The 20,312-nt window shown below is 39.8% G+C and overlaps 1 protein-coding gene across 3 annotated transcripts; it reads left to right on the top strand.

Annotated features, from left to right (window-relative positions):
• The first annotated feature begins 238 nt into the window (after positions 1-238).
• On the top strand, positions 239-20,236 carry llgl2 (LLGL scribble cell polarity complex component 2). 3 transcript variants are annotated; one of them, XM_044014152.1, is made up of 27 exons: positions 239-496; positions 7,947-8,066; positions 8,631-8,728; positions 9,005-9,086; positions 9,205-9,320; positions 9,597-9,755; positions 10,677-10,839; positions 10,943-11,075; positions 11,161-11,215; positions 11,316-11,470; positions 12,327-12,538; positions 13,066-13,133; positions 13,231-13,384; positions 13,537-13,641; positions 13,862-13,957; positions 14,045-14,241; positions 14,524-14,671; positions 14,782-14,929; positions 15,022-15,138; positions 15,224-15,390; positions 16,099-16,363; positions 16,492-16,621; positions 16,716-16,735; positions 16,956-17,003; positions 17,385-17,427; positions 17,948-18,010; positions 18,423-20,236. In XM_044014152.1, the coding sequence occupies exons 2-26, from the start codon at positions 7,992-7,994 to the stop codon at positions 17,985-17,987; spliced, it is 2,994 nt and encodes a 997-aa protein (XP_043870087.1). In that variant the 5' UTR covers positions 239-496; positions 7,947-7,991; the 3' UTR covers positions 17,988-18,010; positions 18,423-20,236. The 3 variants fall into 3 exon arrangements, with proteins under 3 accessions (XP_043870087.1, XP_043870089.1, XP_043870088.1); XM_044014153.1 differs by lacking the exon at positions 239-496 and adding an exon at positions 1,190-1,237; XM_044014154.1 differs by lacking the exon at positions 16,956-17,003.
• The last annotated feature ends 76 nt before the right edge of the window (positions 20,237-20,312 follow it).

Below are 20,312 nucleotides of genomic sequence, written 5' to 3' on the forward strand. Positions count from 1 at the left end.
GTGTATTCAAATTGTGTATATTATATTGATTGGACTATATGCTAATTTAATTTAATTTAATTTAATTTAATTTAATTTAATTTAATAAATGTTTCGTAAAATGTTAATCTGGAGGCTCAGAAAATCTCCTGTTGCTCCCACTCTTTGGGAATAAGAGCAGTTGCTGTAAAGTTGTGCGATGTACGAGTTGCACTTGAATGCATCACCAGGGCGGAGTTAGCAAACCAATGAAGTTTAGCCTAGCAGGAAGCGCCGAGAGAGGGCTACAGCTGCAGTGGTGAAAGAAGGAAGAGCGACAGGAACGTACCTTGGCTCCCTGTCGTGACGTTCCTCTGTAAATATTCTGTCGCTCGGATCCTGGGATTGTTCTTTTTCGGTCTCACCACATTTCTTACTCCACTCCCAAGGAGGCGAGGGCTCCCGGCCAACGACAGTCTTATCTGGCGGCTGTAGACTGGAGGAGGACGTTGGCTGCGCCACGGACGTTTTGAATCAGGTGGGGATTTAGGAGGTTGGGCCCGCACGGTTTCACACACAGTGAGCTGGTGACCACAGGTGTTTGCTTGGCAGCAAGTTAAACAACAGCCCAGCTCACTTCTGTTCCAGCACAGGGAAAGCGTCCAACTGAGGCTAGTAAAAGTTGCTACCTTAGCCTGGCATCACTCTTCGCGGTGCCTTATGGCTAACAGGCTAATCCCCATAATATTCCGCTCAGACATCAGGCACTTCAACCTTGTTGCCTTGTTCGGAGCTAACTTGCTAATTACAGAGATTTAGAATTAGACTTTTCTCCGCTTTTACGTTTAAATATGCGTATTCTGGATGGACTATGTTTGGTGTACGATTAACTTACAGTCACTTGAGTCACCTTTTAACAATCTATTTTTCTTGCTTAACCATATTTGGCGTGCTCTTTTAACTTGTGCTAGGTGGTCGTATATTTTAGATAGCCTGTATGAGAAGTGTGTCATATTATACACAATACAATTCATGTTTCAGGGTGGTTTGTTTATTACACCAGCATGAAATGCGGCACAGGGACTCAAAGATATTTTATGTTTTTATTGGGTTCGCTTGCCATTGAGTGAACTCACAATACAATAAACAGTGTGTTCAGGCAATAAGGTAGTTAAAGTGCCAGGTATCGAAGCCTAGTGACTTATTACAACCTGAATTGCAAAGTGACGGAAACGGTGTGAAGCTAAGCTAACTTCAGCAAGGTGTGTCTCCTCAGCAGGTATGTTAGTAAGCCCTTTGAGTCAACTGTCTGGTTTTCGGCATGAGCAATTGTGGTGTGTGTTTGTTTGTGTGTAAGGGGATGATGTGTTTCACCGGTTCGGCTGGTTTCAGTTAAATTCGGTACTGAAATCCAAGAAATAAGCAGAATATAATAGTTAAATAGTATAACCCATATCGTCTGTATTCAACCACCTCAGTGTCAGAACTGAAAAGTGAGATGCATGTGGGTTAATTTTGTGTTGGCTGCATCTTCCTCCAACATCTGCAAATAGAGCTTGGTCCACTGCCTTTTTAAAACCTGGCTTGTGATGAGAGGCTTAAGTTTTACAGCATTCAAACTGCACCAGCTACAGCATGTCTAATCTGAATACTGAAGGACACAAGGGCAGTGTCCCATGGCTCCACCTGCATCAGCACAAGACTAGTCAAACAAAAAAAGCCTTTGTTCTCTGTAAACTTTAGTGCTATCCCACCTGCATGGTAAAGTCCACCCGAAACGAATATGGTGGCAAAATAAATGGCCCTTCCTTACCTTAGGCCAAGTCACTTATTCAGTTTGCTATAATTTAAGAAAAACTAGTCTCAAACTAAAATGCATTTTAATTTATAAACAATGTGATATATAAAAAAATCAGTGTTTTGTTATGCATAGGTAAACTAACACTATGAACATGTGAGATTATACTTTAAACATCAAGCTCCCCTGACTTCATGTACAAACCTAAAATAAGGTTTGCAAAAGTGCAGTACATACTGAAGGAACAGTTATTTTGACAGAAAATACTGTGTTGTTTTATTAATGATAGATTGAAATGATTCATCTTCACTGTGTTTTTACTTTATTTATTCTCAATCTAAGATAAAGGTGATATCCCACCTGTTGAGAACAGAAAGCTCTAAACAGTGTGGATGTACTATCTAAGCCTTCCCTTTCAAAAATGTGTTTTCTTGTGCACATATGTAATATTCTTTTGCTGAGCTTCTGCTGTCACAAAGGTGCACTAGCTCAATGGATCTTGTTTCTTCATCAGTCAGTTTCTTTAGGTCACAAGCTTTTGAGTTTAGTGTCTGTAAAGGTCATTCACCCTAATTCCAACCATGTGGGTAAATGTCAAACACAATGTTGATCTCAAGCTGCTATTTGACTTCTAACAATGCTGTGTTGCATGTTAATACTGAAACAATAGTTTCTCTGTACTGCAAGTGAGTAATGGCTGTTGTGTTTTGACCAGCTTTTCTGTAATAGAATGTAGTCCATTACTAATTTGTCAATTTAATTAGCTTTCTATCATTTTTGACCTTTCACTCGAGCATTTTCACTCATAATTTCAATCCTGCACCCTCAGATGTTTCAGATTGAATCCTGACAGAGAAAAGAAATGGATACTTTATTTTTTTGTGTCAGGAGATATTTTAATTTTTTTGCTGTCTTATGCTTTCCATGTGTCCACTCCACTGCTTTAAAATCATATTGTAACCTTGGTAATCCAGGGTTAAACCTGAAGGTAACACAGGGTGCCAAGTGGTCATACAACAGTGGATATCAACTCAGTAAGTCAACCTACTTCAAACAACTGTAGGTTTTTTTCGTAGCACGTTCACTTAAAAAGGTCATTGAGGACAGCACATGACCTCACTGGCAGCAAAGCAGCATATTTTACAAAGGAACAGCATAATTTGCTCTCAGATAAAGTTGATCTTGTATTTTTGATTAAAGGCCACTGTTGCAGTTGTAAAATGCTGGAGGGGTGGCAAGAACACTTGCTGACTGTGTGAAGGTGTAAGTTAAAAGGCATATATGGTAACATTTGTGTTTGTGCTCATTGAATTAAAATCAGAGCTCATTCATGTTTTTTTCGTAATACGACAGAGGCAATGATTGCAATTATTTGTACATAAATACTTGGATACACAAAAGCAGACACACCCATTTACCAACATGGCAAAACAATATCAGCATGCTGATCACAGCTGTTTCTCTGTTCTCACAGCAAAATGAACATCTTTTGAGGCTTGTTTTAGCCATTTTGAGCTCACCTTCATCTTCATTGTCCCAGCATGACTATAGCAGGTGGAACCAAGTCACTAAATATCAGGATTAAGCTTCTATTTATGTTTTACATCACCCAAAAGCCAGGGTAAACAAAATATATCACACACACAGAAACACTGCTCATACTGATTAATTGTTGGCTAGTGATTATGAATGATTGATTATAAATACTCGGTAGGGATCACTTTCTCACTTTAAGTTATATATGTACATATATGTTTATACTGTCACTCATTTCAGGTTAATTTTACTATATATCAAAAATGACACTTGTGGCATCATATAACAGGATAGTTCAAGCAGGTGGAGGTGTACTGGTCATCAAACTGACCGTTTGGGGACAGCTCAACACTGTGAAATATGTTATTAATATGTCAGAAACAGAGCAGGTAACTGTGACACAATATAATTACCCCACTCTCGGTTGCCATTTCAGTTTTCGTAGCATAAACATTGTGTTGTAATCATTCCTGTCTTCCCGTCTCTCCCTGTTTCTGATTACAGGAAGGAGGGAATGAGTTTGTGAGAGATATGATACTCTGCAAGCCACACCCAGAACTGACAAGATCTCATTTCTGTTGTGTTGAGGACAGTGGAAGAGCTGTTCCCAAGTGTGTAGGTCATATTAATTTGTACACAATTGTCACTTTTTGCATAGAAGCTGACATTATAATGACTCATTATCTGGGATATGAAGTCATATCATTTGCATCTTGACCAAAGCTCAGTCTTTAAATCCTTTCATACTGTGGAGGTTTTTTTTTTGTTCATGTTGGGCTGCTGACAACACCGCCAAAAAGACCTTAAGACTGTATCAGGCGTCATCTTTGTCCGTACGAACACTCCTAAAAATGCATATCACATGACCACTCACATTGTCTTATTCAAACCACTTGTTTGTCTAGGATACCGAAACTGGTGTCAGTCTGATATAGACACATATGTTCAACTGCTAAACATATTTTTTACTAGCCATGTCAAAACATGATGCTCCTATTAAGAAGAAATAATCACAACGTGACCCAGCAAACATGCTGTTGCTGCTTTGTTTTTTAAATTTTTGCCGTCTGTGCTTAGTGAAGCATTTTTGCAATAGTTCCGATTTTTAGCACCGTATCAGAATTTTTCTTTCTCCCAGATATGCATTGTACTGTTTTGCTGAGTATCTGGCCGATACTGAGTATATCAGCCTTACATTTGCTTGCTTTGTTGTGGCTGATGAGAACTAGAATCTAGAAGCACAAGTCCAGATGAAAATTCAACTCCAAATTTTTGAAACTTAAGCAGGACCCACAGCTCCAAACTAGTGTGGTAATATAACAAATGTTTTATATTTTAAAAGTAATTTGTTTTAGAATATGTACTTTAGTGCTGATTTTAGAACCAAGAATAGCTCACTGACATGCTGTTCACCAACAGTTTAATTTTACTGCCTTATCAGCGGCCTGTTTGTATATGTTGAAGGGAGTGTTGTCACAGGAAGGTCGACAGTGTGTGCAAGCCAACTCTCTCAGGCTGTGGTGTCTGACAGCAGCTGTCGGACAACATCCACTACCTTGGTGTATATGGTTTATTTTCTAGCCTCGTTTTGATAAATGTGTGTGCACTTGTGACTTTGATCAGATGTTTCTCTCTCAACCTTTTCCTGTCTCGCAGCAAGTGCTGGCATAGCTGCTGATTGCATAAGTCCATAAGTGAGTGTTTTGGATTCCAGGCATTTTCTGGCGGCACATACTAGCATCTCATTAAGCACGAAGTTGTTGAGAGACGCAGCCCATGTAGCACCTCTGCTAGCTGAGTGGCCTTTTCCTGCAGTTGTTGTTATTGTTGTCGTGTTCAGGCAAGTTTTTTCACATTTCTTTCCTCCATTGACTCCCTCCTCCACTCAACCGGCTTAGCAGATATGCTGGGAATCTGGGAATTTGATGACATCACTAAACCATGACGTGAAAGATAATAAATGTCACCCCGCCAAGTGTGAATTTTAAGCAAAGGAAATAAAGATGGTACTTGTGTTTCTGAATATGTTTGGGTGAGAAGGGTCAATAAGCTGGTTGAATTTGCGACCATCGGTTAATGTTAAATGGAACCTTATCTTGCTGCTGAGATGAGCTCACTGTAGATCAAACAATGGGAGGAAAATGCAGCATTCATTATCTGTTACTGCTGTTTCTCACTAGGCTGATTGCTCTCCCCCCTGCCAGTGTAAATTCCAGGTGAAAATCCATATCTGAGGGTGAAACAGGCAAACAGTAGAACTGTGCTGAAACTGGTCTGATCTGTTTCTGTGTTGTTCACTTCTGACCTGCCATTGTTCTTCTGATTAACCTGAAACTAACAGGTACTTCCCTGTAACAATAACAGCTTTATTTGGTGATGCAAGTGACCCACGTAACTACTAATCCAGTCATTTAATGGGGAAATTTTTTTGAATTCCATGCAGTAACAGAATGATAATTCCCCTGAATTATACCACTATAATTTGCTTCAAAAAGTGTAGCTTTTTGTAATGGTTTTTGTAATTTAAGCTGATTCAATCATTTTGTTGTAGATAAAATATGAGAAAAAAGTTTATGTTATTCAAACAACACATCAAATTCTAGAGCTGTTAACTTAAAATACAAGATTGTGTGAATTGAGAACATGAGAGCAACAAATGTTAGACATTTTACTTGAAATTGGAAAAATCATCTTGTCAATTCTGCTGGGACATGAGGACTATAATTATGTTTTTGTATTCCATGAAATTATTGTGTTTCTTGGATTTGTTCTGTTATATTTTCCATTCCTTAGCCTTATTCTTTAGCTGTGACCCGAGCAGCATTTATCACATTTAAAGTTGGATTCAAATTTCAACCTGAAGCTCTTTGGAATAAAACTTTAAATCATTGCAGCAACTGGTCAGGCCAGCCTCCCATTCTTTCCTGTGCGATGTTTGTATGTTCTTCTTGTGTTTGTGTGGGTTCTCTGGCTTCAGAGAAGTGGTGGGGAGGTTAATCTCACTGTCGGAATAGACAGCTCTGCTGTTCACATAATTGTAATGTGCAGTCTCATTCGTGGCCACTGATAAATACTGGGTATCAAAAATGAACCCTTGAGTGGGAAGTGACTGGTTAATTTGGGTCTTAATGTCTGTCAAGTCACTTGAAAACCCAGAATTAGTCAGATTGGAGGAAAAAAAAGAAAGTAGGATTAGTAGGCATGAATGCTGCAGAGGCTAACCCACACATGACACGCGGCATGTGTCGATGGCTGTTTTTGATAATAACCACCATGCTCACCAAACTGCTCATTGGCTTCCCTGTTTGCATCTTTTTGTATATATACCACAGAAAGTCGTTAGCTCTAGGCAGGTTCCTATGTGCTTGACTCGTAGATACTGTTTTAATTCATCAATCATCAAGGCAAGAGCAGGTTGTGTGAAGCGTTGGCACATTTATTTCCACTTGCCATACATCCAAGTTGCATGTCTATCCAAGTTTTAGGATCAACAACACATAGAATTGATATTGATTCAAACGTTGCTATAAAGTAACCTAACGTGACAAAGTGTGGTATGGAACAGACACACCCACCTACAACACTGCTTGATATTTTCCAGTTCATATCTCCCGATCCCTCTGTTATCTTTGACGGCTATGATAGATAAAGTGTCCACGGTACCTTTTATCTAATAAAATAACATCAAAAGGAAACAAAAATACTTAATCCAAGGCTTAAGGCCAACAGTTAACTTTAACTGTTCACAAATTACACTGTAACAAGTAATCCTGTACTAATAATTTAAAGTAATCCTAAACTAAATTATCTCAACACCAGGGCTGTTAAATTGCCTTATTTAATTGTCAAACTATTGTGTGACTATTAAGAAAATGCTCTTCATTTATTTGGCTTATCAGCCTTAGTGGCGATGGCACTACTTATATTGGTACTCAAACAAGCACTTTTTTCACTTTATGAACAAGTTAAAAGTTATGATGACACATGGGCAAGCTTTGTTTTTAATTTGTCTGGTCAGAGAAAACAACCATTTGATTGTCTTTTGTAGGTTTGAGGGATGTGATGGCAAACTGCTGAGTTAATGGGTCAGTGCTCAAACATCATTATATCTCATATCAAAGTAGTGAATGGTTTATGTGCATACATGCTCGAAAGACAGCTACTCATGTTCATGCAAGTATAGTATGTCTTACTGTTCAGTGGGATGCCAAAAAATATAATCACCTAGATGGAAAGAAATCATTGTTAATATGTAATTCAGTGGGGATCTGAGCTTAGTTAGAATCGAGTCAGCTGTACCCTTTCTCATTATATGAGTGTTTGAGGAGGATGGAGCTGGAAAAGCCTGGCAGAGCCCAGCAGTGAGTCAAGTCAGCACTGCTAATATAAGCGTATAATTTGGACTGAAGAAAATGAGCTGGTTCAGACGGAAAACTGTGATTCATGGCTCAGACGTTTGTCACAGACTGGTGACAGACTTGTGGATCATATGTCTGACTGTAGTTGTGAGATGTTTCCCATCTCAGTCTGTAATATTGTGCACCAAGTTTCTTTCTTTCTTTAGTCACTTAATTCTGTGGGCCTCGGTACAGACACATACACATTGTCTCATTTCTGGTTTCCTCTCTCTGTCTCTTCTCTGTCCTTCATGCAGCTTGTGGCAGAGAGCCTGCAGGCTCTACACTAATGCTGAGAGAGGATGAAGAGGTTTAAGCGACATGGTCATGAGTCTCACAGAGATCGACTCAAACAGGAACTCTACCAGTTCAACAAGGCAAGTGAACCTAAACTCACCACAGGCTTCTGAAACCTTTTTTAGATGCATCACAACAGGTGACACATAACACAACAGCATCAATTTACCCCATGTAAATAGATGCTGTTGTGTTATGTGTAACAATCGTGTGATGACAGTGGCTCTTGTTGAATTTCCACTAATGTTGCACACATGAAACTATACTTCCTGATTATCTGACTTGAAAAATTTCATTTAGTACAATTTCAGTCAGACTTGCATGTGTTTTTAATAATCTGGTTTTATTTGAAATAAGACAATAATTGTTTCTAATGTCATGTAAACTGACATATACAGAATAGTGTACATAAACATCAATTTGTAGTAATAGTAATAAATACATTAACTGACTTGGTGTTTATTTAGCAATGACAGGTGTCTTCATATTTCATATTTCTCTGTTTCCTGTACTCGATTTTGTTACTTGTCTGCTTGCCCCTTTTGTTTGCCTTATTCTTTGGTTCTTTTGCGTCATTGTCTTTGCTGTTGTGGCTCAGTCTCACCCTCCACTTGTCTGTTGTCTTTTCACTCTATCCTCTGCAGACATTGGAGCATGGGTTCCCACACCAGCCCAGTGCTTTGGGGTACAGTCCCTCCCTGAAGCTGCTGGCCATTGGCAACCGCTCCGGAGCCATCAAACTGTATCCTTGACTTAACACATTCAAAATGTTGATACATAAGTAGAGTATAAAATAAATTAAAGCTGTTGAGATTTTGTATGTAAACTTATGTTTAAACAATTCAGCTCTCATTCATGAATAGTGGTCAAATAAAATGCACATGAACACATGATGTAAAGTAAAATCACATTGTTCTTAAATTATCTGTAAAATCCATGTAGTCATTAACCTTGCCCCTGATTGGCTGTCTTTTGTCCAATCTATTATAAATGGAGTCTGTCCTTGACCAATGGTCAGGTACGGAGATCCAGGTGTGGAATTCATGGGTTTACATGACGAGAATGCTGCCGTCACACAGGTGCACTTCCTTCCCCACCAGGTAATGTGAAAGACCCAAGTTGACAAAGTATTGCTGTCAGTACGCTTAACAGAGCCTTGAATATATGATGCTAACCACTTCTTAACTTCCTAATCTCCACTGTGCTGCTCATGTGCAGGTTGAACTGGTGACTTTGCTGGATGACAACAGTCTGCATATGTGGACTTTACGAGCCCACAATGGACTGTCGGAGCTGCTGGAGGTCGGACGTTTTATGCTCACAGGACCACCTGGGTAAAATACACAAGACTACAAATAAAACGTCTTTGCTCATTCTAACCATTTCTTTTTTCAGGTACTTTGTACTTGTTTTAGTTTTTTGGCTGTAATTTCTTAAGCAATCAAATGTTGTTACCTTTTCAATAGTTATTCACCAAATCCTTTTAAATTAGTTTGTCAAAATTGCAAATCCATAAAGAAACTATGTACTCCCAGTTTCCTAAAGTCACTGCAGCTACCTGTCCTCCTCCACCAAATGACGTCACTTTCCTCCTTGCCTGTTCCTTCTAGCGCTCCTCCAAGTGTGACGAGAGTCACAGCAGTGCTGGCCCACTCGTCGGGTGAGCTTCTGCTGTTGGGTACAGAGGGAGGACACGTCTTCGTCGTTGAAGTCCCTGGGTTTAGAGAGCTGGAGGAGAGGAACATCAGTCTCGAACAAGTTGCCAGCAGGTTTGCAGCCACAGCACATCATCACACTGCACCAGACTGTTGTCTCTCTCTCTCTCTCTCTCTCTCTCTCTCTCTCTCTCTCTCTCTCTCTCATCCACCTATTTTTTTTTCTAGAATATAATGGAAGCATTATTACTGGTGTCACAGCTATGGCCACTTAGCAGAGCAGGAGCGAGACTTGGATTTACATGATAAATGGACCAAGGTGGCTTCAAAGATGGCTTGGTGCCAGTAATGTTTACTAAATTTTCTATGAATCATCTGTCACCACTTCCTCTTCTGCCATCCAATATAATCATTCATTGTCTAGCTATAAAAGGACGGGTTTTTGTTTTTTTTACAGTAAAATGTGTTCTCATCTTAAAATGTTTTTTACTTTTCCACAGGGAAATGCACAGTTCACAAATAACACTTATAGAGTTACCATAAACCTTATAAATGTATATCAAATTAACACACTTACAAACAAAATGAACTAATTTCATAAGACTACACCTGCACTGCTTACAATCATAATATTCAAAACATGCCACCTTCATTGTGAGTATGCATAAGTATCAAAACTGTTTTAAATTTCCAGCACAGTTGGAAATAAATGAGATTGTTTATGATTAACATATCGATTAAATTCTGTTTACTTGTCAAGTATAAGTGGTATTTAGGCCAGTAAAACAGCACTGTAAAATGAGATATTAAGACCTAATGTGCATATATGTAGTGTATCTAATAATTAAATGCTGCAAAAAACATGTAATTTTAGCATATCCACAGATTACCTTTTCATTCTACAGAAGAAAGTGGCTGAATCAATTAAAAAATCTAATCAAAGCAATGCAATGTACCTTGTGTAGTGTAGGATGAAATAAAACATATCAACTCTGATTTACTTCCTCTCTCTCTCTCATTTGTCCTTCTGTGTAGTGTACCAGATGACTACATTGGCCGACGGAATCTGGAACATGTAGAAGCCTTACAGGAAAACCCAATTAACCCAAACCAGGTTGTTATTGGCTACGGTCGAGGTCTCATGGTAATATGGGATCTTGAGAAACAGTGCGCCAGACAGCACATCCCTGCAACGCAGGTACTTGTTCTGGGACAGACTCTAAGGCACACATTTATACACCCTGCCCATAACCATCACGCTTGGTTTTTAATTGCATTGTCTATTTTCTATGTAACTATAGCAACTGGAGAGTATATGGTGGACAGGTGACGGTAGCTACATTCTCAGTTCTCACAGCGACGGGAGTTACTGTCGATGGATGGTCGGTGGAGAGGATGTAAATGACGAGGAAGAGAAATCAGACATTCCTTATGGTGAGGACAAAAAAATAGTCCACTCAGCAGTCTTTTCTGTCAAACATTGTGTTTTTTCTACAATTTAATAATTCTCTCTTTACAGGACATTTCCCTTGTAAGGCCATTTCTAAAATAGTTCAGGTACCTACAGAAGAAGGGTAAGTGAGATTAATTTGTGACACGTGGGTTATACGGCCATGCTATGGCATTATTTTCAGAGCAAGCTGACCTAAAGTCTTGTTTTTGCATGACACACAGACCTCCATTCCTGCTGTTCAGCGGTGGTATGCCAAGGGCCAGTTATGGGGACAGACACTGTATCACAGTGATCCACAGTAAAAAGCATGTGGCCCTGGACTTTACCTCCAGGATCATCGACTTCTTTGTCATCAGAGATGGACCTCAGCACACAGGTAGACAATGCCATTTTTATATTGTGTAAAAAAAGTAGTAGATTTTTCCAGGCTCGTTTTCTCCCAGACAAAAAGTCATTTCTGTACCCCCATCTACTCTTAGCCTATATCTGGATACATTCTCTGGTTAGGTAGAAACTCATGCTGATGCAGGGGAAACGTAAATGGAATGCTTTGTAATTGTAATGTGATTGTATTGTCCTCACCTCATCTGTAGGTGGTTGAGCTGTGATGAGAACATTCTTGAGGGAGGGGTGGGGGGGGGATATCACTTAAGAAGTTGAAAGGTCACCAGCCTGACTCTCTTGCGCTCTCCTGCTGACTCAAGCTATTGTAGTACCTTCCTCGTGAATGACACACTAAACTTGCCTGCCAGGCTTGTCTATTTAAATAACTTATTTACAGTATATTCGGGATATACAGCACAGGAAGAGTTGGCATTATCCAAATAACTCATCCAGTGATCTGTGTGCAACAAGCTTTCCAGTTACTTTTTAATTTATCTTCAGAAATCAGTCTCTGAAACTGTAAATGCAAATTTTACAGCTGTTTGCCTTGGACAGGGTATCAAACGGTTATACTTCTCTTAATGAAGACTGAAATTTGTCTATATGCAAGTTTGACACTGAAGGCTTGCTATGATTGAAACAAATTCTTTCAGGTTTTATTCAAAGTTGGATATATGGGTTCTTGTATTTAGGCAACATTTATCTTCTGTTGGTCTGGCTTCATTTGTTACATGGGGAAAAAGTGTTAATATAAAATAATTATTTAAACTATCCACCCCTTCATAGATTATCTTATGCGACAAAGCACAACAAGTGTTTGGGTCTAATTTTTCTTTGTTGATCTGCAGGAGATCCCACTGCACTGGTGGTCCTGGTCGAGGAGGAATTGGTGGTGATTGACCTACAGACGGAGGGCTGGCCGGTCATTCAGACACCATACCTGGTTCCCCTGCACAGCTCCGCCATCACCTGTTCCCACCACGTCTCCGCCATCCCCCTCAAACTCTGGGAGAGGATCATTGCTGCCGGGGACCTGCAGAACACGCACTACTCTAAAAAGGTATGGTACGCCTTGTGTGTCAAACTGTTCCGTGTTAGTTGATTTCTGATTTACAAAAGTTCCATAGACTTTCAGTTTGTTCATTTATAACAGCCACTCTGTTTTGATATTATTTATAAATTGTCTATTACAAGTTTTTTTTTCTAAATGAAATTACTTTGTAACCCTTTCATTGTTTTGCATATTTTCTTGAATTCATACGTTTGTGGCATATTTTGGCCTAACTCTCATAGTGTTACAAATACTGTATTATCATTAGTCCCATTATTTAGAAAATAAAAAGATGTTTCCATGTTCTATTATATTTTTTGTTGCCTTTAAAGCTATATTTGAGAGCTGTCAATTTAAATAGGCCAACCCTTATAGTATAAAGTTAACACTCTTGCGTGTAAAACCAAAATAATTCCCTGCAGACATTTTTATTATGTGTGGTATGCAGTGGTATATATGGTATTCATTTATGGTTGAGCAAATCTCATTTACACTGATGTTATTGTTAAACTTTCATTTCCTCTCACTGCTTGCAGCCATGGCCAGTAACGGGAGGCAAGAACTTGGCCCCAGACCCTCCACAGAGAGACCTGCTGCTCACAGGGTCAGTGCAGGAGAACTTTGGGAACATCTGTTGGAACATTTTTTGACAGACTGAAAATCGTTTATAAATATGGTTTCTTTTCTCTTTATGTTTGTAGACACGAGGACGGAACGGTGCGTTTCTGGGATGCGTCGGGAGTCTGTCTGTATCCCATGTACAAGCTGAGCACAGCTGGAGTTTTTCACACAGACAGTGATCCCAATGACAACTTAAACCAGGGCACTGAAGGAGAGTGGCCGCCATTCAGGAAGGTTTGTACTACAGGGAATGCACTTTTGCACTTTTGACTCTAGATAAATGTGGAAAATTTACTGAGAATCCAGTGTGGTGAGTCAACATGCTGGCTTTAGCTTGCAACCTCTTGTAAGCTACATTGTTTTTACATTTCCTCTGCGTCTTCCAGGTTGGCTGTTTCGACCCCTACAGTGACGACCCGAGGCTCGGCGTTCAGAAGATCCATCTTTGTAAATACAGTGGTTATCTGACTGTGGCTGGCACGGCTGGACAGGTGAGATGACTGTCCAACATTTATCAACATTATTTTATTATGCTGTGTACCATGTGTGGACCAGACCACATGACGCATTTAATTTTTCAAAAAAACCTTTGGTGTAAATATTAGCTCCTACCACCCATGTATATTATCATGTAGCAGCTTTTACAGAGGTGTTCTGTTTATTAACTTGTTAAACCACTGTGTTTTGTGGTGGTGTTGTTTTTATTTGCAGATTCTGGTGCTGGAGCTTAACGATGAGGCAGCAGAGCAGAGTGTGGAGGCTAAAGTTGTAGACTTGCTGCAGGGCCAAGAGGGCTTTCGTTGGAAGGTAAGTTAACGCTAAATCGAAGCTGAAATATCTTACCTCACTGTTTCATTACAGCTCTAATCTTATGACTTTGTTCTTGTTGCTCAGGGTCACACTCGTCTGGATGTGCGAGATGAGCCAGTATTGTTTCCACCAGGCTTCCAGCCCTTCGCTCTGGTCCAGTGCCAGCCTCCCGCTGTGGTCACCGCCCTGACGCTGCACTCGGAGTGGAAGCTGGTAGCTTTTGGCACGAGCCACGGTTTTGGCGTATACGATTACCAACAGAAGAACAACGTCCTCGTCAAGTAAGCTTCATCGAGCACACATCTACACCCGGCATTTGAACATATTGAATAATTATTCGACCTGCCTTGTTGACACAGTAGAACATCTCTGTGGTGTCAGATTTTTTTGTAAGCTTTTAACTGCAAGTCTGTAAAGTCCTCCACATTTCAACTGACCTGAAACAACAGAATATAGGAACAAATTTGTAGATAGGTGGATTAAAAATGGTATACAGAAGTGGTTTTCAAAAAAACAGAACTACTAAAACAGTATTTCTCATTTTTTTCCCGTTGTTTCTGTAGATGTACCTTAAACCCCAGTGACCAGCTGGCAATGGAAGGTCCTCTGTCCAGAGTGAAGAGCATAAAGAAATCCCTCCGTCAGTCATTCAGGAGAATGAGACGCAGCAGAGTCTCACTAAGGAAACACCATGTCAACAATGCAGCGAAGGTTGGTTGGTCATGTTCTGTGCCTCCACAGAGGTGATAACTTAAAGTGGCCTGCGTCGCTATGAAAAGTTACTATTCTAAGACTGTCGCCACTCTCTTCTCTCTGAGCAGCTTCAGGATGCCAACGCTCGTCTGGAGGCAGAGCTGGCTGAAATGGAGCTGGCTCCGGTCCAGAGGAAGATCGAGGCTCGCTCCTCGGACGACTCCTTCACCGGTCTTGTGCGAACGCTCTACTTTGCCGACACCTTCCTCGCAGACAGTGAGTCGCACCTTCCATCTCTTACATCGTTCCATAAAAATCTTAACTGTTTGTCATTCCTCCTCATATTTTTCCACCTCATTGTGTCACAGGTTCACATAACACACCCTCCCTATGGGCAGGGACAAATGGTGGCTGTGTGTTTGCATACATGCTCCGCCTTCCTCCTGTAGAGCACAGAGCAGAAGAACCTGTCACAGCACATCCAGGTAATCAAGGTCACGACAGTTTAGTCATCTGTGTCCCATTGCTCCAGTTAACCTCACCTTTCTGTCATTGCACACTTGAATCCAGCTAAGGAGATCCAGCTGATGCACCGGGCTCCTGTTGTTGGTATAGCGGTGATGGATGGACATGGCGCTCCTCTCCCTGAGCCTCTAGAGGTGGCCCATGACCTCGCTCGCTCACCCGACATGCATGGTTCACACCAGCTGCTGGTCATTTCTGAGGAGCAGTTTAAGGTTAGGATCATGCGCGCACACACACTCAGTTCAGTACAGGCAAGTGATTTAACAGAGGGGATTCATTCAGATTGTAAAGAAGACTGTGCTTTTACTTAATTGTGTTACTGTATTTGTGACGTGATGATTCATCTGATTATTAACAGCTGAACAATTAAGTTCAGTTTGAAGCAACGCAGTTAGCAAACGACAAAGGCTGCAATTTACAACACACGCCATCATTATTTTTTATAATCACTTTAATGATAATAATTAAAAACAACAGTTTTATTCATTAACTCATACTTCATTACTTGTGTTGTTGTCACATCATGTACTTAAACTTTGACCAAGTTAAACCTTCTGTAATTCAAATGTATTGGGTCTTAATGAGTGATATAAAGTAAAATCCTTGACCTGGTTGTGCTTTTTGACATTTTTTGGCATAAATTATCTTCTGTACTTTTCAGATCATGTATACCTGAGGTGCGACAATTTGGTTGTTCTATTTTTGGTTGTTCTATTTTTGTTGTTCTCCAATTTTAAAACAATGCGCTGTATGAATGTCAAACAATTCATATCTTATAGTTTTCATCCTTGCTTTTGAGCACAGTTGTGAATAGTTTGATGATATCATGTTGTTATTGCTCCGTCTTGTGTTAAATATAAAACACAGAACAACAATATTCAACTGAAGCCAGTGTTAAAACCGTGTTCCTGTGTGTTCAGCTCTTCAGCCTGCCTAAGGTGAGCGCTAAGATGAAGTTAAAGCTGACAGCTATTGACGGCTCCAGAGTACGGAGGGTGGGAGTCGCCTGGTTTGGCAGCAGCCGGTCTGAGGACTATGGTGAGAGTGGCCTCATGGTTTTGACCAATCAGGGCGACGTGCACGTGGTGTCGCTGCCCACAATCAAGATGCAGGTTCACTATCCGTGCATCCGCCGAGAGGACGTCAGCGGCATCGCCTCCTGTGTCTTCACGAAGCACGGCCAGGGTAAAAACATGCTTGCTCACACGTGTACTTTTATACTCGTTAGGGTAGTCATTTTATCTAAAAGTAAATGTTATTCTCTTTCGATTGCACCTCTCATAATTCTCCTGTGTGCTGTTGTCTTCCTTCAGGCTTCTATCTGATCTCTCCGTCCGAGTTTGAACGGTTTACCGTGTCAACACGGCATTTGGTGGAGCCTCGCTGCTTGGTAGAGGCTCCTCATTCAGGCACAGCCGTGCAGCACAGGTCACCACCTGAGAGGTACAGGACCCTCTGGGTTTTTTAATTTATTGTGGAAATTCCTTAATTTCTGACAGAACTCAAGATTTGTATCTTTTTGTCTCTTTTCTTCTAGATGCAACAGTGAGGACGCAGGTAAATTCTCCTTTTAAATGCTTGAAAAACTGCATCACAGTCTCACTTGTATGTGCATTTGGCTGAGGAACACTACATGTGTAAATGTAGTGTTCTTTTTCATGTTGAAATCTTTGCTTTTGCTAATGTGCTGTCTTGTTTTTTTTTTTGTCACACACACACATCTCGTTTGTGGCTGACTGTATTCATGTATTCGTTGCCTGCCACCTGTGTGTTCCAGAAAGTGCAGCTAGACGTGTAATGGAGCATGCTTTGCTGAATGACGAGAGTGAGTACTCGTATGAGAGGGAGACGGAGGAGAAAATGTATTCAATTTATGAAACGTTAATACACAACAGGTCCTTCTGTTACTGTATTTGATCCCTTCTTCAGTCTGGCTTCCATTGTAAATGTACCACCTGCTGCCTTCTCTAACTCTTATGTCAGCTTTTCTGCTCCCATTGACATAAGTGAAACTCGCATCATCAGTGTTAATGGCATTGTGATGTCACAGAGCTATGTTAAGCAAACACGATCCCATTGCATGACTTGTACAGCTTCGATTGACACCAGCAAGCTGCATCCTAATGTGACTGAAATGTGGCTACAGGTCTCTTGTGATTATTGAGACCTGTTTATTTACAGTAATGTGTTTTTTTTTTTTATACAGAAGTTCTCCAGGAGATCCAGAAGTCCCTGGAAGGAGACCAGATGTAAGTATCACTGGCAACCTCAATCTAATGAGGTGGAATCATGAATGTTGGCTTTACAGCTTGCTACAAAATGATTTTGTATGTTAAAAAATAAGTCATTAAAGTCAGGAAGTTATATTTAAATTTACTCACATGATGTGTATGCAGCATAAACCTTAAAACTGAGCTGAGGGTCCACTTCTGACCATACGCTAGAACAACAAGGCTCATTAGAAGTAGTTTTGAGTCCTGCAACTGAAGATGGCGATGCTGATGATAGTGCCACTAAGAAACCTGAGTAAAAACAAAGATTTAATTAATTTTCCCCTCCTAATGTGCTCACATCAGTTGCCCTCATAATAAAACCAATCAGAGATAGATGTAGGTCATACATATACATATTGTATGTCGTACATTCAACATAAAACATTAAAGTTGCACTTAAAGTGCACTCCCTGCATTGGAATACCAAGCTGTAATTAAAAGTATGAAGTGTATTAAGAACTCAATCGTGATGCTGATGTTTGTCTGGTAACCTCAGGTCATTCCTGGAGAATCATGTGAAGAATGCCGTAGCATGAGGAAACGCTGCTCGACAGTGCAGGTGAGAGGGCGCCACCTAGAGCTTCAACTAATGATTATTTTCACAATCGATTAATCTGTCGATTATTTTCTCGATTTAATCGAGTGATCGGTTGGTCTATAAAATGTCAGGAAAACATTAAATAATGTTGCTCAGTGTGTGTCAAACCTGAAAATAATGAGGTACTCAAATGTTTAATTTTTTACTGATTTCTTTGTTATATGGACCAAAGAAATTAACAACATATTCTCTTTTAAGAAGCTGAAATCTTGTTTTAATCATGAAAAAAGCTTCAATTTGATTATCAAAATAGTTGACGATTAATCGAGTAATTGTTTCAGCTCTAGTGCCACCTGTTCTGGTCTTAGAAGTCAACATAGAGTAAAGTTGGGCCTTTATGCCTAATCAACAATTCTCTTTGTGTCTCCTCCAGAGAGAACTGACTTGCTGATGCTTTTCAAGCCCACTGCAGTCCTGTAGCTACAACCACTACTGTCCCCTGACCCTTCTCCTCAGTGACTGACCTCCCGCTGACTCTTAGTTCACCTCAACCCTCGTAGAGAGACACCAAAGGGCTCTTAGTAGCAGCAGTAGTAGTGCGCTCGGAGCTCCACAACGCTGTTTTGAAGGCCAACAGTGTAGACGGAGTTAAAGGAAGAAGCCGCCTGTGCCTGACGACCATGCAGCGTGGTCACGACTGCTTAACCCAAATCTGCACCATGCACATTCCTGACCATGTGACCAGTGCTTTCAATCATCCAGCCCATCATCTCACATCTGCCAATAGATGCCACTTTTTCCAAAGTTGTGTGACTTAAATAACAATTACGCCCACATCCTTCTTGCAAGGCTTCACCACCACCTCCTGTGTGTTGATGGGACTAAAACCTCAGTCTGCTTCACACAGCCGCGAGTGACGGACGGTATGATTTCACTAATGAAGATGGAAAACGTTTTGAAGCTGAATCTTATGTGATTTGTGCCTTTTTTTTGTTTGTTTTAACTCCTGCCAGGAAAAGAAATAATGAGACGAGGCATGATATTAAGTTGATTAACCAGCGTTGTCAGATATTGGATCAAAAACAAGATGACTAAAAACTAAAATGATGATATCCCAAGCAAAAGTGATGATTATGAGTCAGCAATTTTAAATGGCTGCCATGACTAATGGTAAATCAAGCTTATGGCGTACTAAGTTAAAATGAATACATTTAAGTGTCTTTAAGAGAATAGTTGACGGGGTATACCAAAGTCTCTTTTTTTAACTCCTTAACATCTTTGTGTTTGAAGCAGAATTGATTTTTGTTTTCCTAAAGTCGTCTGTTTCACTCAAAGTCAGCTTTTTACTGAAGTTGTATTTCACAATTTGGCAGTTTTATTATTGTTTTTACTTAAGTTAAACTTTGCATCTTTTTTAAGACGCAAGTCATAATTTTAAGATCCACAGTTGTACTCATTACCTCATTCTTCATTACTCTTGCTTTCAGATCTCATACTCAAACTTTGACCCAGTTAAACTTAAAATGTTTAGTCAGATTAACTTTGCATTTTGACGTTTCCGTAAAACAAACTTGCTTTCTCATAATCTACATTTTTGATCAACTATCTGCTGCACGTTTCAGATTATGTGTCAAGGGAAATTATTTTTAACAATGCCCCAGAAGAAGAAAAAAAATGCATTTATTGTGTATGTTAAAATATGGTTACTTGCTTTTTCAATTTTATAATTTACTTAACAAGTCACAGCATTACTGCATTGGAATAATAACACAGCCCTCACAGACCTTCCATCCTTTTTTTTTCCTATTGTGAAATAACCGGCCATAGGTACTTTGTCACTACTGCAGAGCTCACAATGCTGTTTTGTTTTTTGGAGGGAAGAACAGGTTTCTATGGGTTTAGATTTTTTTTTAATTATTTTATGTAAACCCCTTTTTTTTAAAAAAATGTCAGCAATGAATGATGTAATTTAGGAATGTAATTGTAAGCTATTGTAGTAAAATGTTTTTAATATATATACGAGTATGTATGTGCCAACTGTACCTGTACGCCTGTTGTAACTGGGGTTGGCAGCTTTTTAGATCATACAAGGAAATATTTTGGTACTGTGTCTCAGAATGCTGGGTATTTTAGCATCAACCAAGAATATATTTTTGTAGTGAACTGATTTGAGAAGCAAATTTTTTTGATCTGTAACTTCACACTACGGTTTCATGTTGATAATTATATCATGTTTTTCCCAAGCTATAGAGATGTGTGTTTATTTTCCTTTGTGCACCTGCGTCTATTTACTTTGTAACAGGTATTTTTGTCCCCATCTGCT

This window comes from Solea senegalensis, linkage group LG18 (genome assembly GCF_019176455.1).
Source record: "Solea senegalensis isolate Sse05_10M linkage group LG18, IFAPA_SoseM_1, whole genome shotgun sequence".
NCBI classification, from domain to species: Eukaryota; Metazoa; Chordata; class Actinopteri; order Pleuronectiformes; family Soleidae; genus Solea; species Solea senegalensis.

Excerpts from the sequence above, each read along its gene's own strand:
- llgl2 (XM_044014152.1), top strand. The coding sequence starts at position 7,992 with ATGAAGAGGTTTAAGCGACATGGTCATGAGTCTCACAGAGATCGACTC. Across the intron at positions 13,385-13,536 it reads AGTGGCCGCCATTCAGGAAG|GTTGGCTGTTTCGACCCCTA; the intron begins GTTTGTACTACA and ends TGCGTCTTCCAG. Across the intron at positions 14,242-14,523 it reads AAGAACAACGTCCTCGTCAA|ATGTACCTTAAACCCCAGTG; the intron begins GTAAGCTTCATC and ends TTGTTTCTGTAG.